General features: G+C 48.1%; 2 protein-coding genes across 3 annotated transcripts in view; one reads left to right on the top strand and one right to left on the bottom strand.

Annotated features, from left to right (window-relative positions):
* Positions 1 to 1,855, top strand: part of GCNA (germ cell nuclear acidic peptidase) — a 12,732-nt gene extending 10,877 nt beyond the window's left edge. The window contains exons 6-7 of the mRNA XM_023508050.1: positions 472 to 676; positions 1,218 to 1,855. Of these exons, the coding sequence (XP_023363818.1) occupies positions 472 to 676; positions 1,218 to 1,467 (455 nt within the window). The 3' untranslated portion in view covers positions 1,468 to 1,855. The remainder of the gene's footprint in view (positions 1 to 471; positions 677 to 1,217) is intronic.
* Positions 1,856 to 4,418: 2,563 nt separating this feature from the next.
* CXCR3 (C-X-C motif chemokine receptor 3) lies at positions 4,419 to 6,557 on the bottom strand. 2 transcript variants are annotated; one of them, XM_003801738.2, is made up of 2 exons: positions 6,484 to 6,557; positions 4,419 to 5,504 (listed from the first exon to the last, which is right to left on the bottom strand). In XM_003801738.2, exons 1-2 carry the CDS (start codon positions 6,499 to 6,501, stop codon positions 4,419 to 4,421), a joined length of 1,104 nt encoding a protein of 367 aa, XP_003801786.1. In that variant the 5' UTR covers positions 6,502 to 6,557. The 2 variants fall into 2 exon arrangements, with proteins under 2 accessions (XP_003801786.1, XP_023363823.1); XM_023508055.1 differs by lacking the exon at positions 6,484 to 6,557 and adding an exon at positions 5,655 to 5,669.
* Positions 6,558 to 9,012: the final 2,455 nt, after the last annotated feature.

Here is a 9,012-nt window from a genome sequence, read left to right as displayed (position 1 = left end):
GCCACCTTAGGTGTATGTGGCTGGCGCCTTAGCCACTTGAGCCACAGGCGCCAAGCCCACGTGTTTTACTACACCAAGAATAATAGCCTTTCTAACTTTGCAAATCCAGTCAGTTGGTAAGGGCCCAGCTCAGATTCCAGTGACTTCTCCCCACCTTGTCCACTTCCATCCTAAAGGGCAGAAACCAGGTCTTGTCTGGATATTTTTCTAGTAGTGCCCCACAAAAAGATGAGCACACTGGAGTTGCTCTGAAAAGACCTGTTCACCAAAGGCTATCTGCTGTTAATGCAATTGGGTTGAAATAGGTGGAAATTTCACTTTCAGAATTCTGGGAAGGTAACACTTGTGTCTGCTTGTGTGGGCTTCTGGATGATGGCTTGTGTCTAGTGGGCTCAAAGTCTAGAGTTGTTGGGTGACAGACCAGAAAAGGATAAATTTTAGTGCTCACTTTATTTTCATTCCTCTTTCAAGACCGTCTCCGGGATACTTTGATCCATGAAATATGCCACGCAGCCTCCTGGCTGCTTGATGGTGTCCGTGATTCTCATGGTGATGCATGGAAATATTATGCCCAAAAATCCAACAGGATACACCCGGAGCTGCCTGCTGTCACTCGTTGCCATAACTATACAATTAACTACAAGATTCAATATGAATGTACTCGATGCAAAACCAGGTAAGACCCTTCTCCCCAGACTTTTTTTTTTTTGAGACAGAGTCTCACTATGTCACCATCAGTAGAGTGCTGAGATGTCACAGCTCACAGCAACATCAAACTCTTGGGCTTAAGCAATTCTCTTGCCTCAGCCTCCTAAGTAGCTGCCACAACACCAGCTATTTTTTGGTTGTAGTTGGCCTGGGTTAGATTTGAACCCACCAGCTCTGATGTATGTGACTGGTGCCCTAGCCACTGAGTGAGCTACAGGCACCGAGCCTCTCCCCAGACTTTTCCTACTTAAGTTTTACTATGGCTTCCACTGATTTTTAATCAGCAAAGTGGATTGCTCTCTGACTTGAGTAAAACCTCTCCTTTCTTGCTCCTCTCCATTTTCTTTCCTAATTTAAACTGGCCCTGTCACTATGGTTGCTTGGTGCTCCAATCTCTGAGAACCCAGAGAAAATTCTTGGTTTGGGCCCAAGGCCAACCTCTCAGAGCTGATGCTGAGGTACAGTGACTAATTCCTTTGTTGTATTGTGTTTGTTTCTTTCCTTGCTAGGGTTGGCCGCTACACCAGATCATTGAACACTGACCGCTTTATCTGTGCTGTATGTAAGGGGACGCTGGTTGTGCTGCCATTAACTCGGAAGGATGGGACCCCCATTGCACCCCATGTGAGACCATTTGCCAAGTATGTGCAGGAAAATTATAGAATAGTTTTGAAGCAGACAGCAGGGATTACCCATGGGGATGTGATGAAAAAGCTTGGCAAGGATTATTGTGCCAATAAGCAAAAGAAAGCTCCTTAAGGTTATCAGAGTATGAGCTGAATCCTTTACTGATAAGTTTTAGAAAAGCCTGTTTCTGTGAAGTTATCAATATTAGAACTTAAGTACATTTTTAGATTCATGTTATAAATGGTTATTCTTAGCGAGTGGCTCTGTTGCTAACAATCTTGTGCCTTTGACAGTACTCTAAAGCACTTAGGGTCTACCTTGACTTTTACTGTGACATCATAGGTTTAACGTGTACAACTTAATACAAAAGAAAAATAAGTTTAAGAATGGTGGGTTAAGAGAATGAGGATGATGCTGGAAAGAGAACAAGTTTTGAAAGCAATGCTTCAAAACCAGGGGTACTGTCTGATGTAATCTGTTATACCAACATAGACAGAAAAGACAAAAGTGTTTCAACCATCTGAGCCATGTAATTGTTCATAAAATTAAATAAAATGTTTTCTGCATCTCACTTTTTAGTAAAGTCTATTCATTGGCTCCCTGTGCTTAGAGGAGAACAAACCCTCAGTTCTTTTGTTCAAGACTCAGACATCTGATGTCCCCTGAGACATGTCTAGAGGAGCACCTCTGTTCTGTATTTCTGTCTGATTTCTGTGACTGCCTATAAGTACTTCAGCAGCTTTCCTTCTGTCAGATATCTAGGACATGAACTAGAACCCACACTGTGTTCTTTCCCCATGGCTGCCACAACAGGTTACCACAAATTTAGTGGCTTAAAACAACACAAATATCTGACAGTTCTGGAGTTCAGAAGTCCAGTATGGGTCTTCCTGAGCTAAAATCAGTGTGTCAACAGGGTTGCGTTCCTCTCTGGAAACTCTAGGGGAAAATTTTTGTTTCCTTGTCTTTCCTAGCTTCTAGAGACTGCCCACATTCCTTGGTTTGTGGCCCATTTCCCCTTTTCCAAAGCCAGCAACACCTCTGTCTCTGACTCACCCTCTTTTCTGTCTCCCCCCTTTCACTTTTAAAAGCTTTTATTACAATTAATGACATGGTAGGGCACGGGGTAAGGGGAGATCAGACTGAGAAGGAGCGAGGGGGTGTGGGCAAAAAAAAAAAATATATATATATATAATAATGTTTAATTCTCACAAACTGGATTTAATTTTAATTAACGTATATTACTTAAACATCAATTTTTAATCCAACATGTCAATATGTTGTTTATCATATTGCATCCTTATTCATCAGTGAAATATGTCTGTAATTTCCCCTTTATAATAATATATTTTTTCTAATTTTAAAAAAAAAGCTTTTATTGGACTCACCACCTGAATAATCCAGGATACCATTCTTAAAGTCAGCTGAGGTAATAGTCGCAAACTCAGGGTTAGAGCATGGATATCTTGGGAGCCCATTTTTTAACCTGCCACAAGCACCTTCACTAGTCTAGCATCACTGATACGTTTTACAGGCAGGATGTGTTATTCTGTCGTTTTCCTTCCTTCCTTCATTTTGCAGAAGCTTAGACTGTTTTAGTGACCACAAACTGCAAACCACAACGCTAGATGGGGTTGGGTGTTTATGGGGTGGGACAAGCTTCCCCAGCTAACTCTTGGGATTCCTATTTCCCATCCCCACCTCCAGCCGTATCTGCAGTTTCAGCAAGGGTCCAGCTGGCCTGTAAAACAGTTGGGCGAAACTGACCAGTCCTGAACTCCAGCTTAGGAGTGGTGGGTGCAGTGGACCCACCCACCCCTTCACTTTCTGCCTTAACTCAGTATCCCTTCTGAGAAGCCCCAGTTGTCTTCTTCCACTCACTTCAACCCCACCTTCGTCCTAAAAAAAATGCTCCCTGCAGCTTACGTACTCCAGGCACCAGGAGGTAGCTATGTACTCATTACTGTTGGGTGAGTCACCAGCCTTATTGCTTTCTACAAGCCCCACTGCCATTTCCCTAGTAATCACTGTGTCACCTCTCACCTGAATAACAAATCTAGGCTTTTGACTGGTCTCTATTATAATACCATTACCTGATCCAATCTACCTTTCAGAGTTATTTTAAACCCTGAACCCTAAATTAGCCAGCAGGGGCCACTTATAATTCCTCTGGTGAGTGTTGCTGTTTCCAGTCTTCTCACTTTTACTGCTACCCTCCCTTCTGCCTGGAAATATTGTCTTTACTTTTCTTCACCCTTGGAAATACTCCTTGCCCTAATTTAAGTCTTTAGGAAGCTTCCCAAATGGCACTGGCCTTCAGTGACCTGAGCCCTGGGTTCATTGTCTATGTGCCACTCCTCTGCTATTGCACAGGCTGCTTGACATTGCTAGTTCTAATCACATCTTTCCTGCTGTCCTGAGCTGGAGTTCAGGACTGGTCTTATTGGTGTGACAGTCCCTTCCCCTGATTGTGCTAGCCAGTTGTCTACCTTCTTGCTCTGAACCCATGTTCCTGGGTGTTTGTAAATAAAACAAGTGCCCAGGAGGGCAGAGAGACATTAATGGAGGCAGGATAGGTTGGCACAGACCCAGGGTGAGGCAAGGAGAAATAGGAAATGATATACTAACATACTCTGGTCCTAAGGATCTTGTTTATTAAAAATGTTTAAGCAGGATTTTAGACAAAAGTAGAAATGAACAAATACAGAGATCTTGGGAACCACAGGGACTGCTGAGCTGGAGGCCTGGGCAACAGCCCCATAGGAGCAGTGTCCTCTACACCCCTTACCCTGCACACGGGGAAGGCCAAGTTCTAGTTTCTGAATGAGAAGAGCAGTGAGGCTCTTGGCAGCCACCTCTGAAGCAGCAGGGTGGGGCTTGGCAGCTAAGGAGCAACAATGGTGCAGACCCCAGAGCTGGGAGGGTGGCTTCCCAGGAGACGGGACAATGCTGGAGCCGTCAGTGAATCCCAGGAGCCAGGCTGTGGGGAGAGCCAGAGCCAGTCCCAGCAGAAACAGGGGGAGGAGCCTGGAACATGGGGAGAGTCAGATTGTAGGAGTTAAACAAGAACCCCTATTCCAGCCTCACAAGCCAGAATAGGAGCCCTCTGTGGTCTCAGACCAGGATGAATCCCGGCGGGAAGATGACGGCTGCCACTGGAGGCCTCTCCGATCAGGGCAGCCCAGGCGTGAGAGCAGCATCCACATCCGCTCTCGGAACTTGACACCCACAAAGGCATAGAGCAGCGGGTTGAGGCAGCAGTGCATGTAGCCCAGGCCTGAGGTGACTGACTTGGCTATGTCCACCTGGCTCTCTCGAGCGCAGTTGCGGGCTAGGACCCCCAGGTCCATGATGGTGTCTACCAGCACCACCAGGTGGTAGGGAGTCCAGCAAAGGGCAAAGGCCACCACTACCACCACCACCAGCCGAATGGCTCGTAGACGCCGCTGGCCCCTGGAGACCAGCAGCACTGCCAGGATTCGGGCATAGCAATAGGCCATGACCAGCAGAGGCAGCAGGAAACCAGCCACCAGCTGCAGTACCCTCAGAACTGTGCGGCCCACCTGTGGGAAGTTATACTGGCAGTGGGTGGCATTGAGGCGCTCGTCATAGTTGGCTGACAGGAAGATGAAGTCTGGGAGGGCAAAGAGCAGACAGAGCCCCCATACAGCTATGCAAGTGAGGGCCACGCGTCCCCGTGGGCCCCTGCGGTAGAGCTGGGTGGCATGCACTATGCTCAGGTAGCGGTCAAAGCTGATGCAGGCCAGCAGGAGGGCCCCTGCGTAGAAATTGATGTTGAAGACGGCACCTGCCACTTTGCAGAGGCCGGAGCCAAAGACCCACTGGATGGCAGCGTCCACTGCCCAGAGAGGGAGCGTCAACACCAGCAGTGTGTCTGCCACAGCCAGGTGCAGCAGGAAGGTGTCGGTGCTGCTTAGGGCCGCCCTCTGGCTCAGCAGCACTGCTGCCACAGCGCCGTTGCCCACCAGCCCCAGGAGAAAAAGGAGGCTGTACAAGACTGGTAGGAAGGTCTGGTCGAAGTTCAGGCTGAAGTCCTGTGGGCAGGGTGGGGAAGCACAGCAGGAGTCATTCTCATCTTCCGAGTCATAACAAGAGCTGCAGTTTTCCAGGAAGGAGGCAATTCCAGAAAAATACAGCACTTGGTGAACCTGCCGAGGGAAAAGAAAGTGACAGAGAGAACAGCAACTACTCCTAGATTGAATTTGAGGGACATTTCTCTGAGCAGCTCCTCCCGAAGGCAAGCCCTGAGGCCTGAACCAGACACTGTAACTGTCCCCACCTTTCTTCCAGGGCCACACCTGAACTCCCTCCATCCAGGCTGGGCGCTTAGGTGGTGACTTCTCAAAGGCTGCTTCTCTCTCAGCCTTTTGAGTGATCCCATCTGCCCCAGGATCCTGGGCAGGAGGAAGACCTTCCCTTGGGTGCCCAGAGCCCTCCCTGCCTGCTTTCTTTTCTGCCTTCTCTCTTTTTACGGCTTGCCTTGTGTCCTCAGCGCTCCAGCCACACCTAGTTCAACCACCTTCCTCCCAGGCGCCTCTCTACCACCCCCTCTCCCAGTCACTGGTCCTCCTCTTGCCTTTTTCAGCTGTTGTCCGGGGAGCCCAACTTCCTGCCCCTTGTGGGGCTTCTCTATGAATGACTGCAGCCCCCCTAAATGCATGTTTTCAGCCCATCTTTCCCCTCCCCTACACTGAGGATTATGAGCCCATTTAGCTGCCCACCAACGGAGGGATCCCATGCCAAGCTCTAGCAGGAATCTCCTTTATACCCACCCTAAACCACCCCAGATCTGCAGGCCTTCCCAAGGCCAATTCAATCCAGCATGTGAGAGTCAAAGTTCCAAGACAGCTGAAGGGAGGTTCAGAGGTCATCAAGGTTGAGACTCTACCCTAGACCCTAACTTTTGCAGATGAGGCACTAAAGCCAGAGAGGGGAGGAGACTTGCCTGTGGTCAGTGGCCAAGCTGAGTTCCTAATTTTCTGTCTGATGGTTCTTCTATCACAACCCTGCAAGATGCCCTACTTACCCAACCCTCTGGTGATTCTGGGCTATGGGTCACCCCCAGTGTTTCCCTAATGCCCTGGGTTCTCCACTCCCAACTGTGGCCTGGCCTGCCTGGCCAGCAGCACTTACCTCGGGGGCCATGGCTGGGCTGGTGCTCTGGTTGCCGGGCTTCGTTCTGCCCGCCCCACTGCTCGGCTGCTTGTGGCTGGAAACCTACATACACAGAGGAAGTGAGGGTTTCACGCGGTTCTCAGTAGCAGCTTCTTCCAGGGAGTTATCTACACCAGACCTCCCCAGACACCTGGCCACAGACTTCTTTTCCCGGTCATTCCCATGGCTAGTGAAAGCTGCTCTGGAGGAGCTGACCACAGCTTGTCAGAAAGGCTGGGCCCTAGGGAAGGGCTGTGGGTAGCTGGGTGGAGGTAGGTCCTTTGAGGGGAGAGGTTTGAAGGAGGAACAATGCAGGTGGGAAGGGAAAGGCAGCCCTGCTGATGGGCGAGGATTATTTCTCCCCAAAATAAAAATTAAAAGAAAAAAAGAGAAGAATTACTTCTCCTCTCCTGCTCAGTAGATTAGAACTCATGCCCATCTGGCCTGGCTGGAGTTGTAAAGACTGGAGTAGGAAAGATGTTGACTGTAAAGGAGTCACCTTCACAAAAAATTCAAGTATTAAAACAATCCGCCACACTAAGTCTAGTTCTTTTTCTTTTTTCTTTTTCTTTTTTTTTGGCAGAGTCTTACTCTGTTGCCCAGGCTAGAATGCCGTGGCATCAGTCTCACAGCAACCTCAGACTCCCGGGCTCAAGCGATCCTCCTGCCTCAGCCTCCCAAGTAGCTGGGACTACAGGCTCCTGGCACAATGCCTGGCTAATTTTTTTTTCCTCCTTTTCTTTTCTTTTTTCTTTTGTTTGAGACAGAGTCTCACTCTGTCACCCCAGGTAGAGTGTAGTGGCATCATCGTAGCTCATAGCAACCTCAAACTCTTAGGCTCAAATGATCCTCCTGCTTCAGCCTCCCAAGTAGCTGGGAGTATAGGCACCTGCTACAATACCCGGATAGTTTTTCTGTTTTTAGTATAGACGGGGTCTCGCTCTTGGTTGGGCTGGTCTTAAACTCCTGAGCTCAAGCGATCCACCTGCTTCTACCTCCAGGAGTGCTAGGATTACAGGCGTGAACCACTGTGCCCAGTCAACTAAGTCTAGTTCTTTACCATTGCCCCTCCACACTAATCAACAGGGGAAGGAAAGGGAACTACTAGTAATGAACTTGCTATGTGCTAGACATTGTTTTAGGTGCTTTCTTTGACACTGCCTCATTTCAACCACACTACTCCCTTGTGAGGTGGGGGTTGTCTGCACAAACGATTGTGAAAGGGGAAAGGTCTTTGCCAGATGCAGCAAGCAAGGGTGTGAAGATCGAACCCACAGCCATCTAACTCTCCTTTTCCCACTTTTCATGCTGCCTTTGGTTTCTTTTAAAGGCATAAACTATGATATATGCATGCAGTTAAAAAAATGAACTAAAGCTACATATTGTAACATGGATGCAACTTGAAAAGCCAAGGACCACATGGCGGAAGAGGCAAGTTATAGAATATCATGTATAGTTTGACACCACTTACATAGATTTTAAAAACCACCTCAGAAACCAATACTATATTGTTTTGGATACGATTGTTTGTTGTCAAAGTTTAAAACAGGGGCTGGAGACACCACAAACTCATGAAAGCAGTTACTTTTGGGGTGAGAAGAAGGGGGTTGGGGGTTGGGCGGAGTCCACAGGGACCTTCAGATTTTAAGGAAAACCTGTAAAACAATCTTGGTACAGTAAAGCAGTGAGTGGTGGAAAATGTTCTCCCCACCTGCCTCAGCTCTCCCTGTCACCTTTTTCTCCTCTCTCTGTCACCCTGTTCCCAGCAGCAGCAAGGCAACCTCTAACTTGCCTCTCCCAAGCAGTTTCCTCTTCCCCTCTCTCCCCCCAGTTGAAGAGCAGGGCGAGAGAGAGAAACTGAGGCAAATGCAGCTTTCGGACCCAGTTTTTAGTCATACTGTGCTTCAGAAGCCTCCCAGCTCGTGCCTGGGACTCAGTTCAGACTTACGTACATGACACATATTCTGCATTAGGCCCTTCCCTTTCTTCTATGGACACATGTGACTCTATTGGCTGCGAATAGTTTGTCACCTGCAGGGTTGAGGCCAGAGGGAACTGAGCCTAGAGGAGGTCAGGAATAGTCAAGTAGAGGGAACCAGGAGGATTCCAGAAGCCAGGCCAGTTAGAACAAGTAAGACTTGGCAAGTGACTACCTATGGGGATGGAAAATGGACAGGAGTTGGGACCACGATTTCCCAGTGCCAGTCTGCAAAGAGGTTTGAGTTCCCTAGACTTCTACAAATGAGAAAAATGGCCACAAAAGCTAGATTTGTTCAATTTAAAGGACTATCTTACATTTGGCCATTATGTTCACCCCCATTTTGGTTTTAAAAGGGCCTTTTCTTTATGAAATGATGGGGTAAAAATGGGAGTTTGGGAAATAACTTCTGTTGTCAGGAGTTGATAAGCCCATGTGGATCCTCCAAATCGAAGTTGAAATATTACTAACCCATGTGAAAGATAAAAGTCTAGGGATCCCCGGGGCCCCAGTCTCCTCATTTG

This window comes from Otolemur garnettii, unplaced genomic scaffold (assembly GCF_000181295.1).
Source record: "Otolemur garnettii isolate 467f Iridium unplaced genomic scaffold, OtoGar3 scaffold00219, whole genome shotgun sequence".
Classification (NCBI taxonomy): Eukaryota; Metazoa; Chordata; class Mammalia; order Primates; family Galagidae; genus Otolemur; species Otolemur garnettii.
The sequence above is the reverse complement of the archived record's forward strand: the minus strand, read 5'-3'. Positions and strand labels throughout refer to the sequence as shown.